The sequence below is a fragment of the Marmota marmota genome, unplaced genomic scaffold (genome assembly GCF_001458135.2).
Source record: "Marmota marmota marmota unplaced genomic scaffold, marMar, whole genome shotgun sequence".
NCBI lineage: Eukaryota > Metazoa > Chordata > Mammalia > Rodentia > Sciuridae > Marmota > Marmota marmota.
In genome coordinates this window covers 47551962-47569173 of record NW_026000005.1, presented here as the reverse complement: position 1 = coordinate 47569173, position 17212 = coordinate 47551962, and the positions used below count along the sequence as shown (strand labels likewise).

The window sequence follows — 17212 nt, the reverse complement described above, 5'->3', positions numbered from 1 at the left end:
CTCCGTTCCCCTCCCTCCGCCTCTTCCCAGCTGGTACCGCCGCCGTGGTCCAGCCGCTCCCGCGCCGTGCTGTCCTCTGGGCCGGGCACAGAGGTGGGAGACTGTGCAGCGGTGGCTGCAGGCTCCTGGCCAGGGCTGGTACTCTCAATGGGGCCTTCTCCCGACGGCAGCTCGGCGGGTTCGTTCCACAGTGTGGGATCAGGCTCCTGCGGACCCTCGGCTGCAAGGTCAAAGACAGGCGGTGGAGCCAGGTGGCTGGGCCCACTGCGCTTTGGAGTTCCCCTCCCTGGTCGGTCAACTCAAGGTGCCGTGTGTAAAGCTCTGAGTTCAACACTACACTGGCCTTCCCATTTCACAGGCAAGCAAACTGCAAAACTCACCCCCAAGACTGGGAGGCCATGTGTACATTGGTCCAGATGCCTGCCAGGGGCCGGGAGCCAGGCTGCCTCCAGAATGTGAGGACAGATTGATGGGGGTGGGGGTGGGGAGACCTATGGGCCCTCAGAAAGAGACTGAGCCTGGGGCTGGCAGGGTAACTTCAGGGCAGTGGAGGTGGGGTTCATGGACCCAAACCCCAAGACCTCCTTCACCTGAGGAAAAGACTGGGAACCAGGGTCCCTACATACCCTGAGACCCTCAAGGGTTCCACTGCCACAAGGAGAGGCCCATCCAGGCCCTGCCTGATACAGGTGACCCTGCTCCTCCTGAGCCTGACTGGGGCAGTCCTGCCACCACAAGGCAGAGGGCTACCCTCCACAACCAAGACTGCTGTCTCCTGAACAGGGAGGTGGAAGAGGGGAGGGGCGGCCAGCAAGGGAGGCCCACCATCAAGCCAGGCTCCTGCACATCAGTCCCTGGGCAGCTTTCTGCAAGAGCCCTTCTCTGCTTATGAGGTTGGAGTCAGCAGGGTTGGGGGAATGCAGGGACCCCAGAGAGCAGGAGGGAGACAGCCTTAATCCCATAGGGAGCACAGGATGAGAGGCCTGGTAATGATCTTCTCCTTGGGCCCCAACCAGCCTCACCACCCAACCCTCAGGACCCCGGTGGAGCTCCAGAGCAACACACACCGAGGGCCCACCCACCTTGCCCAGGAGGGAGGCCTCCGAAACCCAGTTCAGTTTAAGGCCAGGATGGCAGGCGGGCTCCAGGCCTCTCCTCCCAGCCTTCATCCCACATCGAGGCTTCAGCAGAGTCAGGGCTGCCATGCCCTCCTGATAACTGGGACGGAACTGTGACCCAGAGACAGCCCCCAAGCAGATCCTTAGAGCGAGCTTATTGGATGTTGTGTCGCATTGACTGCAGCTGTCTGTGGCATGGGGACCATTCTTATTCCTTTTCAGGAGCAAGAAAGCCAAGGCTCAGGTTGAGCTGTGGGGTCACGTGGTAAATGGTCTGCAGCCCTGGACAGTGTGTTGAAGGCTGCACTTCCTGTGAGGCTGCGGGAAGCTGCAGTTCTGTTCCTGTAGGTTCAGCAGCCTGTAGGTTCCTGGGCCCTTTCATGCCCAGGAGCTCTATCCCTGGGCACTCCCCGGGCCCTGAAGGCCTCACTGGGGCGAGCTCACCAACTCCAGGAGAGGGGTGCTCAGAGAAGACACAGGGACCTCTGGAGCTTCCTGCCCATCTGGGGCAAACCAAGAGGAAATGTCAGCCAAACCCACACTTAGGGTCAGTCTTAAAATAACTGGGCCCTTCAAAAATGTCAGGGTCAGGAAAGGCAAAGGAAGGTGGAGGACTTGTTACAGATTATAGAGGAGACAGGTAAACAAAGGTGTGTTCCTGATTGGGGGGGCAGGCCTGAGGTAGAAGATATTTGGAATCTGTGGGTGGAATCTGAATCGGGCTGTAGCTCAGGCTCTGTCAGTGTCCCTCTGGTTTTAATTTCGGACTCTGCTTGTGTAAGACAAGGTGCACGTTCTTAGGAAACATTTGGGAGCAAAGAGGCATCATCGTCAGCAACTTCCTTTCAAACCATTCGACATCCAGGAAGCAGGGGCGATGCAGCAGAATGTTGGTATTTGGTAGATTCAGGCGAAGCATCTACTGGAGTTCACTGGATTATTTTTTTGCAACTTTTTGTGAACTTAAAATCTTTTCACCATAAAATGTAACCAGGTTCCTGGCTCCCCAGACTCTGCCCCTGCCACCTCCTCAAAAAGCCTGGTCTGGGTCAGTTGTGAGGCTCAGCTTGCAGGCAGGGACCACTGTCACGTTCCTTAGGGCTTCATCAAATCAGAACCCTTTTCAGAAAAGATCAATGGCAGTCAGGTGTGGTGGCTCATGTTGGCAATCTCAGTGGCTCAGGAGGCTGAGGCAGGAGGACCACGAATTCAAGGCCCAGACTCAGAAATTTAGCAAGGTCCTAAGCAATTTAGTGAGACTTTGTCTCAAAATAAAAAAAATAAATAAATAAAGGCCTGGGGTTGTGGCTCAGTGGTAGAGTGCTTCCCTAGCATGTGTGAAGCAATGGGTTCAATTCTCAGCACCACATAAAAAATAAATAAATAAATAAATAAATAAATAAAAGATATCGTGTTCCTCTACAACTAAAAATATTTTTTAAAAATAAAAATGGCTGTGCTGGGCGTGGTGGCATATGCCTGTAATCTCTGCGACTTGGAAGGCTGAGACAGGAAGATCGCAAGTTCAAAGTCAACCTCAGCAAAAAGCAAGGCCTTAAGCAACTCAGTGAGACCCTGTCTCTAAATAAAATACAAAATAGGGCTGGGGATGTGGCTCAGTGGTCAAGTGCCCCTGAGTTCAATTTCCAGCACCCAGTAAATAAATAAATACGGCTGTGAATGTGGCTCAGTGGTTAAGCAACCGTGGGTTCATTCCCCAATATAAAAAAAAAAAACAAAAACCCACTTGGTGGTCTACCTCCCAGAAGACTCAGGGCTGAACTGCCACACTGGTGTCTGGCTGCCACTCTGGCCCAACCTTGAAGATCATCCTTTGAGGAGGGGGAGGTGACCCAGCTAGGCTTCCCATGTTGCAGCCAGGAAGGGCAGGGTCTGTAGCCTCAAAGCTCCCATGAAAGGTCCCAGACCCTAGGCATGCGGGCCTTAGGCTCCAGGGGCTAGGCAAGAAAAGGCCAGAGTGTGCCCATTGCTTGGCAAGCCCTGAGGTCTGGGGTTCACAGACTGCCTGTCTGCCCTGAGAAATGGACAAACCGCTGGCCCTCTGCTTGTTCACCACATGCCCAAAACAGACTGGCAGGCAGGCACCTCCCTGACCCACCACTGTGGCCAAGGCTCACCTCTGATGCTGGGCATCTGACCAGAGAGGCCGCCCAAGGGCTTCTGGGTACCAGGCCCAGCCGACCTGGGTGGTGCCTGCTGGCCTGGGCCAGAGGCTAAACTCACCCCAACCCACCAGCAAAGGAAGTGCAGCTGTGGGAGCCCCGTGTGCCCGTCTCCACCTGCATTGCTCTGTTACAGGCAATTGCCTGTCCTCCCCCAAATTGGTGCTGGGGAAGCTGTCAGCCAGTTTGCCCCTAGGAGGCCCTGTCAGAGGAGGGTGAAGATGGGCAAAGAAAAGCCACAGGGACCAACAGGAGCACAGAGCACAGCCTGCAGTCCCCCCAGTTCAGAGGACTGCCCAGCAGGCTAAGTGACAGCGCGTGAGGGTGGGGAAGAGGAGATGCGGAGGACTGTCGCCTTGGCAATGGTGGGACCCAGAACTTCAAGGACGGAGTGAGTGATGGCCTGGGCCTCCATGCTGGGCCGAAGCCAACAGGGACGGTGGGGGCCTGATGGTGCTGCCACAGGCCTGGGCACCTCAGGCTCCCCCAGTTACCCTGCCTTTCAGTAAATAAGTTTGTTTAACACTCCATCTGACCACAGGGCCCCAAGGCCAGGCACTGTGTTCACAGGCGGCCTTTGTGCGGGGCCATGAAGGCCCTTTTCATCCCTGGCCTGGCCTCCTGCCGGCTCAACCTGGCTCACTCCCCCACCCCAGTGGCTGCAGCCACTGGCTCCTGGCAGAGAGGACAGCAGACTAGCGCTCTTTCCCCTCCTTCTTGCCACAGGACCCCAGCCCAGGAAAGTCAGGGGGCCTGCTGGGCCTTGAACACATCTGCTCAGTTTCTATCTAGCCCAGAGCCAGATCCCAGAGTCCCCAAACATCCTCCTTCCCAGAAGGGTCAGAAGAATAGCCAGAACCCCAAACCCTGGGCAGATTGGTATGCTCTGGCCCCTTGCCCGTGGGGCCTGCCTGTTGGTAGCACATGTAGAAGGAAGAGGGAAGTGAGGCCAGGTGAGATCCTGGCTGTCCCCAAAGCCCACCAACCCCTGTGTGTGCACAGTCTGACCTAGACTGGAGGAGGCCTGGGCTGGGAGAGCCAGCAGCCCCAGGCCACAGGGAGGTGGGCTCAGTAGTTTCCCTAGGGTGGGGGCTGCAGGGATCTCAACGCTAAGGTCCAAGCAGTAGGAGACACCTCCTACACTTAAGGTTACTTCCCCCAACTCCAAGGCCATCACATGGGCTCGCTCAGTAGGCATCTCTCCTACCACCAGTTGGCAGGGCACTGCCCAGCCTTTGAAGAGAGTCGCTCTGCCCGAGACCCAGGGTTCCAAGGAGGGCCTAGAGGTTGGAGGTACATTCCCTCAGCATCTGCTGAGTGTTGACAGGACGCTAGGTCCATGCCGAGAGCTCCTATGTCTGACTGTGAAGCTCCCTGGTCCCTGGGGGAGGCTAGTGGTGGTCGTCTCGCCCGCTGCGGACAAGGAGAGGGCATGTGTGGAGAGGGTAGGGACAGAGCCAGAGGCGACACCAGCAGGCCACCATCATGCAGGCTTCCCAGGGTGGGGTGGGGGTCACATCAGCTCTCCCCAGGCCACGCTTTCACAAGGGAGGTCACTTTCCTCCCTCAAAGATCCATGACATCCCCACAGCCCAGGCTTCAGGGCCTTGAGACACTCTGGGTATAGAGGCAGGTGCCCTTTAGCCAATGGAGGGAGAATATTTCTTCCCAGAGCAAAGCCAGCCTCTGCCCATCTGCACCTTTTTCTCAGACTCTGAAGCCAGCCTGGACCAGTCCCTCCCAGTGCAGGCCCAAGAGAGCCGTCTGGGGCTTTTTTCTTGCTTGCCCCAGATGGGGTCATCTTGGCCTCAGTTCAGAGCCTAAGTCCAGCATCCTCAGTGAGATCTCAGGTCTTTTGCCCTCTCTGAAAGTTTTCCCAAGATGGAGACATGACCTGAACCTTCACTCTCTGAGCACTGCAGAAGACCAGCCGGGAAGGGTTTGTGGGACTTGAAAGGTAACTAACAGGACTTTGTGGACTTCGGCTTGGTGACTGGGTCTGTGACCCCTCAGCCACTTGCTCTGTGCCCGGTACCCTCTCCTACCTCCCATACCTGAAAGCCTTCAGATAGTGCTGGAGTGACCCTCATGTCCCCGTACAGATACATGTCCTGACCCTGCTCCCCAGGTTACCCTCCTACCTCAGTCATTGTTCTTGTGGTTGAGACACCTATCCTGTGCAGATGCTCCTAGCTGGACTCTGACAGCTTCCAACAGTCACCCAAATGCCCTCAACCCAGGGGACACTGAAGAATCTGGCCCCAAGGGGGTTCTTGACCCCTGGAGGCTGATGGCAGCTGAACCAAAGGCCTGCACTCCTTACCTGTGAGCACCGCAGGGGCCAGGACCCCAGAGATGAGCAGAAGAGCCACGCGCAGGGCCAGGAAGGATGCCATCCTGGCGGAGAGTGAGTGTAGTGCGTGCTGGGCGAGAGGACTGAGCCGCTGCACTTTAGCAACGGGAAAGAGGCATCAAAGGGCTGGGAAGGGTTTTCATCAATGCAAACTCTGTCCTCCTGGGACACCGTGCCCGCCCCCCACACACACTCTCTCTCTCTCTCTCTCTCTCTCTCTCTCTCTCTCTCTCTCTCTCTCTCGCGCACACACACACACACACACACACACACAGCGAAAGCTCACGGAACAGACCTGGTCTTCCAAACCCAGGAGCAGCCCCACCCTTGGAGAGGGAAGGAGGAAATTGCTCTCTCCCTCTTCCCGCCCCCCCCATCTGTCTCTCTCTCTCTCTCTCTCTCACACACACACACACACTCTCTCTCTCTCTCTCTCTCACACCCAAGTGAGGAAACAAGGATACACACCTCCCACACATATTTCTCAGCCACTGGAAGTGAGAGGTTTCCATACTTCCTGGTGCAGAAGAATCACCCAAGGACCTTAGAAGCACATATGCCCCAGCCTCCATGCCAGGGGCTCGGGTGAATGTGCTTGTTCATGTTGTGGCAGGCCTGGGAGGTCCGGGGCAGGCACTCTGCTTCAGGTCGCAGAGCTGGCAAAGAGGTGTGTTCATTTAAAGCACTGTCTATCCAAGGCCCCGGCTGCCCTGGTCTCTTACAGAAAAGCGTGTGGCCTTGCTCCTGCGTTGGGGTTTTCACAGGCACTCCTCTTTGGTCCGGAGACCTGAACTCTCACCTGGACATTCATGCCGTAACCCTCGCTGCAGCCCCGCTGCCCACCGCCTCACCCACACTCACCCACAGTGGGGCACCTAACAAACTGCTCAGTTCCTGGCATCCAGTGTGTGGGCCTCCATGTCCTCCTCCCCTGCCCATCAATGGGCTCCTTGCTCCCCACCTCCCAGAGGGCCTCAGCACACAACTAAGTCGCTAAAGCTCTCTCTTCCCCTCACTCCCTCCACCCAAGCCCTCGAGAGACCTGCCCACACCCCTCTCTGCACTTTTCATGGCTTCCCACAAAGAGCTTCCCTGGCCCTGCCATCCTCCACCACCTCAGCTCTCTCTGTTCCTTCTGGTCCACAAGACTTGCGCGGATTCCTCCGACATACCCAACTTGATCCGGCCCAGGACTTTTGCTCTTGCTGTCCCTCTCATTATGGGCTACCTCCTTTCCATCCGAGTCTCAGTCCCAGCAGCCTCCCCATGCCTTAATTTCTTCTTGGCTCTCATATTTTTATAAAATTATCCTGTTTCTTTTTTAATTTTTTTTTCACTGAAAAAGTTTTTATTGGGTGCAGCCATCTGCCCATGCTCCAGACTCAAGCACCTTCTTCCTTGGTGATCCAGCCTTTCTGAAGTGGTCCAATGAGTGCTTTCTTCTCCTCCATAGTCTGGAGGCAGCCATTGCCAAACTTGGTTGTGGTGTCATGAACCCTGGCCGACCTTCTCCAGAGCGCTGTTCAGTCTGTACCAGCAAGAACTTGTGGAAGGTGAGCACTGGCTTCTTGGACCCACCAACCTTTCAGCATGACGAAGTCACTGGTCACTTCACCATAGTGGACAAAGCCACCCAAAGGGCTGATGCTCTTGTCATTTAGACAGGTTAATTAGTGGAAGCATTATTTTTGATTAGTTTAGTCATGGCTACCTCATGAAGGATGACAATCTTGTAGATCTTCTTGTTGATCTCAGTGTGGTGATGGTAGCCCAGGTCACAGAGAAGACCACATAGGCAGGATGCCAAGCTCCAATACAGGCAACCTTGCACAGCTCTTGGTGGGTCTTGCCGGGCAGCTTCTTGGTATGCCAGTGACTAGTGACTCCTTTGTAGCCTTTGCCCTTGGTCACACTGATGATATCCATCATGTCATCCTGCCCAAACACCTGGTTCACCAGGATCTGCTGCTCCAGCCTCTCCTGGCCCAGTTCAGTTTCTCAGCCAAGGTGCCTCCATTCACCTGGATCTCCATCAGGCGGGCTTTCTTCTGGTGCAAGGGAAGCAGCCACATCTGGGTGTAGGCGATAATCCGGATGACCTGGCAGTATTTCTTCATGCTGAAGTCCTTCTCCAATTGCTTCTTGCCCATTACATCCTGCCACTTCTTGCAGTATTTGGCAAAGGCCTTCTTCTTAGATTTATGCCAGTTCTTATAGAAGCACCTTTTGCACTCATTACTGATACGCTCAGCAAAGATGGTCTTAAAGGACTGGAGGCCTGGTAGGGTTTCCACGTAGCTCACAATGCCTATAACCACCCTGGGTGGTATCTCCACTATGATTACAACCTCCACAACCTCCTTCTTGTTCCCCTTGGATCCTGGCTTATCAACTTCCCACTTGATATAGGTTATGCCAGCCTTGTATCCCCAAAAGGCTGTAAGATGGGTCATCTTCAGGGAAGCTCTTCATCTTCCCGTGATGCCTGCTGCTGTGCTTCCTAGCTAGAAGCCCAGGGATCCAGGTCTGGGAGTGGAGAACTACTTGTGAGACAGCACACTACCAAGTCCCGCCAGTAGAGCTCTTATTTGATTAATTTTTGAAGGCGCAACATACGTACGGGGAAGTCTACAGATCCTGTTTATAGATGAACTGTCCTATGTACACACCTGAGCAAGCTCCATGCCAGAGAGTGCACTCCTCGTACACCAGACGGGATCCTCCCCATTCAGTAACTCCCAAAGCTCTGGTCCGCCTGCTATCCCCTGGACGAACTGGACAAGTCCTGTGTGTGGACCGGTCACATGGTGTGAACTGCTGTCTGGCTTCTTTGGCTCAACATTACCTGCAAGACTCATCATCGCTGAACACTATTCAGTTGTACGACTGTGCCATGGTTTACCCATTCTCTTACCCCTTCATCCACATTTTGTTGGGTTGTCTCCAGATTGAAAGTTTTATGAATATGGCTTCCATGAACATTTTATCCAAGTAAAAATGTTCTACCACTTATCAGCTATTAATTCTCCAATTCTCCATTTTGTTTCTATGTTCTCCAGAAATTCATTGGGAATTTTTTTCTTGTAGTGTCTTTTGTGGACCTGGGCCATTAGATCTCTTGGTTACATATCTGGAGTGAGAACCCCTGGGTCCCAGGGCAGGGACATCCTTGCTTCTGTGGACAGTGCTGAGTAGCTTCCCCAAGTATCCTGGCTTATATTTTCCCAGCAGGAGGGGGCTGGTTGCTCCAAGCTCAGCACCACCAGTCTTTGTCAGTAGGTAGTTACATGCTGGTGCCTCACTGTGCTTTTAATTTGCCTTTGTAGTACTCAAGGACAGCTCCCTATTTACAGGAATAGCCTCTTTTGTGAGGGGTCTGCTGTGTGTGTGTGTGTGGGGGGAGTATTTATTAGAGTGATCCTTTACATTTTATTTCTGGGGGATTTTTGTATATTCCAAATAAAAACACTTGGTCTGACACACCTAATGATACTTTAAGGTGAAGTGTTTAATAGCATGTTTTTGGTCTGCCTCTGCCATGTGACTGTGCTTCGGGACAGTGGAGGCTGTTTTGTTCCCCAGTGCCTCCCAGGACCTAGCACTGCCTGCAGCAGGAACTTAGTACTTGAATCCAATCAGCCTGGGCTTCTGGGGTGGACATAACACCTGTCCATCTGGCCCCATTCTCATCTATCCACACCACAGCAGGACCTCATGACCCCATGACCCCAGTACTCTGCTGCCTTTCTGACTTCCTGTTAGGATCTGCCAGCAGGAGACACTGGCAGGAGATGGAAGGAAGACTCTTTCTACTCAGGTTTCTGACCTTTGGTGACAAATGTCAGGTGGCTAGCAATAAATTAATCATGGAGTACCAAGTTAGTAAGATTTTTCTAGTTTGTATTATTAGAAACCTGGAAAATGTGTGAGAATGAGTTCTGAGGTGTTAGACTAAACGGGCAGGGTGTGAATATGACCCTAGTTGGGCCACGCATGTTGACAGTTTGCTTACTGGAGATCCTTAATCCAGTGTCCTCAGGAGCTCTGACAGTTTGGCTGACTCATTAGTAGCCTAGGTGTCATGAGACAGAGAAGCCTAAGTTAAGAGGTGAGAAGCCAAAAGTGTAGGAAGAAAGGAATGCTGGGGTGCATTTCTCTTAGGAGGTGATGCCCACATTCACCAAAGTACTCTTCACAGAGGCACTGGGAGATGCATTGAGAAGGAGATCAAAATCCTCCAAGGCCAGGAGATGACTGGATCAGTGATCCTATTGCAGCAGAGGCCAAGCAGCAATACTGACCTTCCAGAAGCGAGATGGATGCAACACTGCACAGTTGGATGAGGATGTTTGACCCTCAGGAATGAAATGGGAGCCTACTAATGCACTACTACTTGATAAACAAAAATGGACACAAGCACAGAGCCTCTCCTCCAATTCACAGGCCAGGACTCTCTTGACAGAAAGGGAAGCAGCTTATCGTTTAGATGGCCACAGTGTAAATAGCAAGTCTCTTCCAAACATTCCCTGAAGGTGTTGGCAGCCAGAGGCTAAGACAGCTATGCCCTGCAGGAAGAGAATATACTCACCTTTCAGGGGTCATCAGACACAGGCTCTGTGCAGACACTCTGCCCTGGATAGTCTGAATGCCACTGTGTTCACCAAAGTGCAAGCTCATAGGTAGTTTTTCCCCACTGAACCCATCCCAATGCATGAGAGGTAAGGAGAGGAGGTTGTCCAGGGGCAAGAGTGGGCAGCAGAGAACCCATCCTGGTCCTGATGGCAGGACCAGGCATGAGCCAGTCTCCAAGCTCCTGGTTCATGCTCCATTAGTGCATCAGACTTCACCTATTAAGCACAAACTACAAACATAAATTTAGAATTTCAAGAAGTTAAAGCATAACTCATGGTACATAGCATGTGCCAAGGACCTGGGTTCAACCCTCAATATTAAAAAAAATTCCAGACAGTGAGTTCAGTATTCAGTATCTCAAATGATTATCATAGCCATACTAAATGGAAGTAACTCTCAGCCTAAGACAAAAATCTAAATTACAGATTGTTACAACAAATAACCTTGTACATATGTATTTTTGTAATGTTTTTCTTTAAACAAATACAGTCATGAGGCACAACAGGGACACCCTCTGAGAAACACATTGTTAGGCAATGTTGTCATTGTGAAGACATCATAGAGCATCCTTACACAAACTAGGACAGCAGTGACATCCCTAGGCAGTAATAACCTATGGGACCACTTAAGTATGAGGTCTGGCTTTGACAGAGCATCTTGTGACTGTATCACACTAGAAAGCTTGTCTCTCACAGTGGGTTAGCAACCATAAAACTACTTGGGGGGTATTCTAGGACTGAGCAAATGTGGAAACAGAGCTGACTCCTGCACAACACGGGAGATCAGGGGCACCAACCCTTTTGACATTCCTAAAACTTAACACTAGAGTTGACTGGGAGCCTAACTGATAATATAAAGTTGGTTAACATATTTTACTTTTTTGTTTTTTGGTACAAGGGATTGAATCCAGGGGTGCTTAACCCACTGAATCCCAGCCCCAGCCCTTTTTTACATTTTATTTAGAGACAGGGTCTCACTGAGGGTTAACACATTTTACGTTACATGTATTACACACAGTAAAAAAATATGCAAGAACTGTGAGGTGTTTTTACTGGATATGGACTTTACTGGAGAGACCAATTTCTCACATGGAGGTGACCAGAGCTGCACAGTTGTTTTTATTTTGGTACCAAGAATTGCTTAACCACTGAATCACATCCCCAGCCCTTTTTATTTTTTGAGACAGGGTCCCACTGAGTTGCTTAGGGCCTCACTAAGTTGCTAAGGATGGCTTTGAACTTGCTTGCTGCACAGCATTTTAAGCAGATACTTGCAACAAAATTCACCCCCATAGCTATACACAGTGGCTACGGAAGTATTACTGTAGTATAATACGTACTAGTTAATTTTATACTGTAATGGTTTAACAGTGTGTTCAATTTGTTTACATTTTCCTTGACACCCTGAATGTAAGTGCTCAAGTTTTGATAATTTTCAACTTTTTACAATAGATGTATATGTTTATGGTAGTAAATAATTTTAAAATAAAGTATCATCTACATATATTTTATGCATTCGTGATATGCCTTTTAATTTTTCTATGCTACAGCTTGCATATTTTTTCAAATTGTCACAAATCTCCCAAAGATGAATCCATGTATAAGATGGCCCACACAGTTCAAAACTATGTCATCCCAGAGTCAACTGTACCCTGAAGATAATAAGAGCCAGGTTTCTCACTGTTGGGAAAGAAAATATAAATGAGAGAAGGTCAGAACGTATCCTGTGGTGTTGCACTGAAATTGAAATTGGAGGTATCAACAACTCATGGTAGGTATAGATGTTATAGAGATATATGCACATATATGGACAAATCTGAACTTACACATAAAAAACTCCCTGTTTGCAGGGATATTCCTGAATCAGTGACACCCCAGTAGCCGTGAGCATGCCCAGTGCCCAGATTTTAGTTTTTGGATACTCTCCTTACTGAAAAGAACCAGAGCTCCCTGGAGAAATAGCTAAGTCCATATCTGGGAAAAGTAGATGATGAGCCTAAATATCTTATGTCAAAATACAAAACAAAACAAAACAGAATGATGGAGATGTGGTAAGAAGACACAGAAGCAGTTCCATTTGTGCATGAAAAACGGTATCAGATTATAAGAGTGTATACATGTTTGTATGAAAAACTCTTCCTTATAGCACAATGTTAACTAATAAGTGCAAAAGAAATGTTGGCAAGCTGGGTAAAGGGGCACATGCCTATAATTCCAGCGCATCAGGAGGCTGAGGCAAGAGAATTTAAGTTCAACACTAGCCTCGGCAATTTGGCGAGACTCTCTTAAAAACAATAACAACAACAACAACAACAACAAAAGCCTGGGGATGTGGCTCAGTGGTTGAACTCCACTGGGTTCAATCCTTGGTACCAAAAAGAAAAAAAAAGTGTTGGCAGCATCTGAGTAATAACTGGTCAAGCAAAAAGTATCAATAGATGATGGGAAACTAGTGGATACATTATATATATATGTGTATTTTTAGTTGTAGATGGACACCATACCTTTTATTTTTAATGTGGTGCTGAGGATCAAACCCAGCCCCTCACACAGGGTAGGGAAGTGATCTACCACTCGGCCATAACCCCAGCCCTAGTAGACACATTTTGATGAAGAGATGGACATTCACATAGTCTCAGTGTTTACCACAAAGAGAAAGATTGTTACTTTACAAAAGTACTATCACCAACCTCACGTACCTCCTATGATGCATTCACTTGTGGTATTCCTCCAGAATCATCTTGAGAGGAAGTACCAAACAAATCCGATTTGAGGGTGTTCTAACAAATAATTGTTCTGTACTCTTCACAAACGTCAAGGTATGAAAGATAAAGAGACTGAGATACTGCTCCAGATTAAAAGTAAAGACTCTCAAGAAAAATGACAGTTCAGTATGAAAACTGATTGTAAGCGTTTCCTTATCTGACACTAGTGGAACAACTGGTGAAATCTGAATGCAGCCTGGCATTAACAGCATTGCATCACTAATTTCCTCGTTTTGATAACTGTATTGTGGTTATTTAACAGAATGGCCTTGTTTTGAGGAAATATACCCCCGAGTGTAGGGATAAGAAACAGAAGGTATAAAACTTACTTTAGAACTAGTTCATTTAAAACATCGGAGGTTGCTATGGTGCTGCACACCTGTAAACCCGGCAGTCGAGCGCTCATGGCGCCTGGGATGAGCAGTGAGTGCTCAAGTCTCCTCCCCCAGCCTCAGGACCAGCTAGAAATGGAACTTCAGCAGTCATCTTGAGTTTTATTCCTTCTTACATGTACACATGTCCAGCTATATATATGAACCAACCAATTTTCTCCTTTCCTCTTTGTTTTATATATTACACAATCCAGTCTCGGGGATACCAAATGCCCAAGCGGGGCTGAAAGTGAACTAGAAGTGGGCATCGCCTAGACAGGGGTGTAGTGATTGGTGTGCGTGACCAGCAGGCACGGCTTTAGTTCCCCAGTAATTCATCTTTTAGTAACTGCCTTCTCCCACTTTGCTCCCAACCCATTCAACACTAGTTTTTCTTTTTAAACATTTCTTTTGATTACCTAGGATGGTGTGTTCCATGTTGGGACCTTGACCTGCTTCAGGCCCCATTTGATGTGACTATTGTCAGAAAATCCAGGTGGGGGACTCTAACCCCGCACAAGCCCACAATGCTTGCATTTCAACATGTCTCCTGCAGTGAAACTGCAAAGGGTTGACTACTAGCCACAATCAAGAAAACATGTGTTGGCAGCCCCCAGACTCACGCTCACTTACTAGCAAGTTGGAGCTGACGGGAACCTCCCAGACCAGACAGTGTGATCCACCTCAGGCTATAGAATCACTTGGGTGTTGATAGGTAATTTCCAGTGTGGTGCTCAACTCTGGGACACAGAGTTCAGGGATTGACTTCTGTTTCAATTTCCTCAAATGCCCTGGGTCAACCCCTTCATTCCACAGACAGGCAAGGAAACCAGCAGCCAGAACAGTACATATGGAGGACTGCTGTGCAGTCTTGTGGGATTCATGCCACAATGCCTCCATAAGAGTGACACTTCTTCATGCTAAGTTGAAGCCATCCAAGGAGGTAGTAACTCCTGTTTAACATGCTCAACCACACCCATGTATGGGCAAAATGGCCTACAAGTGGTGTTTATCAAGCATTTAGGTGCTGAGAACTGTACTATATTATACTCATAAGTTACTGATCACAACTCCCTGATAGTTCTCATTTCACAGACACGGAAACAAATATTGAAAGAAAGCTGCCCGAAAGTAGGTAATGGGACCAACATTCAAATCTGACCTTGGATTGCAAGGCTCCCATTCCCAAACCACTCCCAGGTTAACGCTACAGAGTACTTATCCACCAAATTCCAGATTCTACGTAGAATTGGAAACTACACAACCCAGCTATTACTTGGAATATGCTCTGACTCCCTGGCTCTGCACAAAACAGAAACCAGAGCTGATTCTGAATCCTTCTGCCAGAAAGGCTAAAGTCCTCAGTCCACAGGCTGACTTGGGGTAGCACCTGGATTCTTTTCCTTGATCAACATACATAAACTCACTACTCCATGTTTCCCGTTTTAAAATAGAGAATGGAAGAGATGACTGTGGTAGAGACTGCCAACTACCAACACATCTATTCTTCTCCAATTCTTAGTGACAGAATCCTATGGTGTTTTGGACAGCTAAGCACTCAACCAAACTCCCCAATTTCCCGTCTTTTTTGCAACTAATTATAGTTATGTATTTACATTCTGACTGGTTTAAGACTTCCAACATTGAGAAGAGCTCCCAAACAAGCTCCTTTAAAGATGCTAAGCAGACAAAAGCAATGCTAAGCACCAAAAAGCAATCTCCTTCTTTCTGCCTGGAATATAGTCATGAATGTTGGTGCTCTAGCAGTCACCTTACACCATGAGTGACTTAATAAGATGGTGAAACAGAAAGAACTCGGGTCCCTGAACCATCATATGAGCCTTGGACCAATGACCTCTGATTCCACTTGAGAAATAAACCAACTCAAGTCACTGCAACCTGATGTCTTCTGTTACACACAACCAAGCCAATATTGGCCCACTGAACACTTTCAGGACCACTTACGGTGCTCATATAGAGCATAAAGCATCTGCTGACCACTGACCACTCCTGCATTGGGAGGAAAAACAAAGGGAAAAAATTTTCCTTAAGAAACCTGTCTCGGGCTGGGGTTGTGGATCAGCGGTAGAAACGCTCGCCTAGCACATGCGAGGCCCTGGGTTCAATCCTCAGCACCACATAAAAATAAAGAAAATAAAGGTACTGGGTCCAACTACAACTAAAAAGTTAATATTTTTAAAAAAAGAAAAAAAAATCATGTCTCTGCTTCCTAAGTTCAGCTGCATTGAGTCAAGTGTCAAAGCCATTATTAATTCTGTTCCCATGCCGTCACCACTTTATAGCAATGGTGAGGGAGGAGACTACGACAGCTTACTGGCCAGAGCAGTACTGAGGAGGAGCTCCCCTCTCTTCCTTCCCAGCACCCATGCACTGTTTTTCCCACTGAGTGAAGCATAGCTATGGTTGATACTTCAGTTGTAAAACACTCCCACTTCTGGCTGAAATTTTCCTCTTGGAGGCTTTGGGCTCCCAGTCCAGAACTAGCAAAAGCAGAAGCCGTACACGGCCATCATTCTCAGGGAATCTAACATCTGTAAAATGAGCATTGCATATCTGGCTACTCCAGGGTTCCCAGATACCCTAAGGTCCCAGCAAGCACCACAGCTTCCTCTCCAGGAACAGCCTAAACTCAAGCAGGACCAAAGGCATCTTGAGATGGGCCTTGTTGTCAGTCTAATTACCCAGGTGGGATGTGCTCTGTTGTACCTGGTTTAACTTGCAGGTCAGCCGCTCTTCTGCCAAAGCTCTATCTCACACCCTGGAAGTACCATGTAGAAATGTTTTTTTCCAAAGATCACTTCTGTTTCATTGATCACATTATTATCTTTATTAAAATGCAGACAGAGGCATTTTGTATAAAGTGGCCAATTCTGTCACCAGGCCAATTTTAAAATAGGGTGTAATATACATCCTATATATAAAATAGAGCATGTATGTGCATATATATATATGTAAATAAAATGGATGCCCTAAAGATTATTTAAATTGAGACCAGAATTATCAGATCCATCCTGAAATAAACAAAACCAAACCACTTTGACTTAAATCAATGAAATAAAGTGCTTGATGCAGATGGCTGAGCTCATTTTACTCAATCACCTTCCTTGAAGGGCTGCAATAATCTCTCCCACCCCCACCACTTCCACCAAGGATGATATAAGAGGGCTGTGGCTCCACCCTCCCACCCTGAGAATCTGAATACAGCATCACAGCAGCAATTATGTTGCTCCAGAGCATAGGTTAGAAAAAGGTATTGTACTACTGCTTCCACCTGGTTCTTTGGGGGATGTCCACAAGTTGGTGCCACCTAAAGAAGACAGACAGACTTCCAGACCCACAAGTGGACTGCCTTGGAGAGCCCACCTCATTAATCAAGCCTTTTTTATAAAAACAGTCCCAGCTGACATCTGACCACAACCACAGGAGACCCTGCAAGGAACCACCCAGACGAGTCCTTCCCTAATTCCCCACTACAAAATCACCAACAAAATGAGGTTGTTGTCAGCCAATTTGGAGGCCATTTGCTATGCAGCAATGGTGACTAGAACACCAACTATCTTTGAGGTAAGTCTCTATAATCAAACGAGACATTTTTTTAAATCTCAAGAGTTAAAAGAAAAAAAAGATAGTGTACAAACAAACGCAGCTGGTCCTCAGTATCTGCAGGTTCTGTACCCTTGGAGCCAGCCACCCTTGACTGGAAATGTAGAGACTGTCTCTGTACTGAGTACATGCAGACCTTTTTCAGATCATTAGTCTCTAAACCACAT

At 48.9% G+C, this 17212-nt stretch overlaps 1 protein-coding gene and 1 pseudogene across 1 annotated transcript in view; both read right to left on the bottom strand.

The window, feature by feature from the left end:
- Snorc (secondary ossification center associated regulator of chondrocyte maturation) overlaps positions 1-5847 on the bottom strand; it is a 6182-nt gene extending 335 nt beyond the window's left edge. Inside the window, exons 1-2 of the mRNA XM_015481579.2 lie at positions 5625-5847; positions 38-220 (exon numbers count right to left, since the gene is read on the bottom strand). Coding sequence (XP_015337065.1) covers positions 38-220; positions 5625-5697 — 256 coding nt within the window. The 5' untranslated portion in view covers positions 5698-5847. The remainder of the gene's footprint in view (positions 1-37; positions 221-5624) is intronic.
- An 855-nt stretch (positions 5848-6702) lies between these two features.
- LOC125618298 lies at positions 6703-11960 on the bottom strand (annotated as a pseudogene).
- Positions 11961-17212: the final 5252 nt, after the last annotated feature.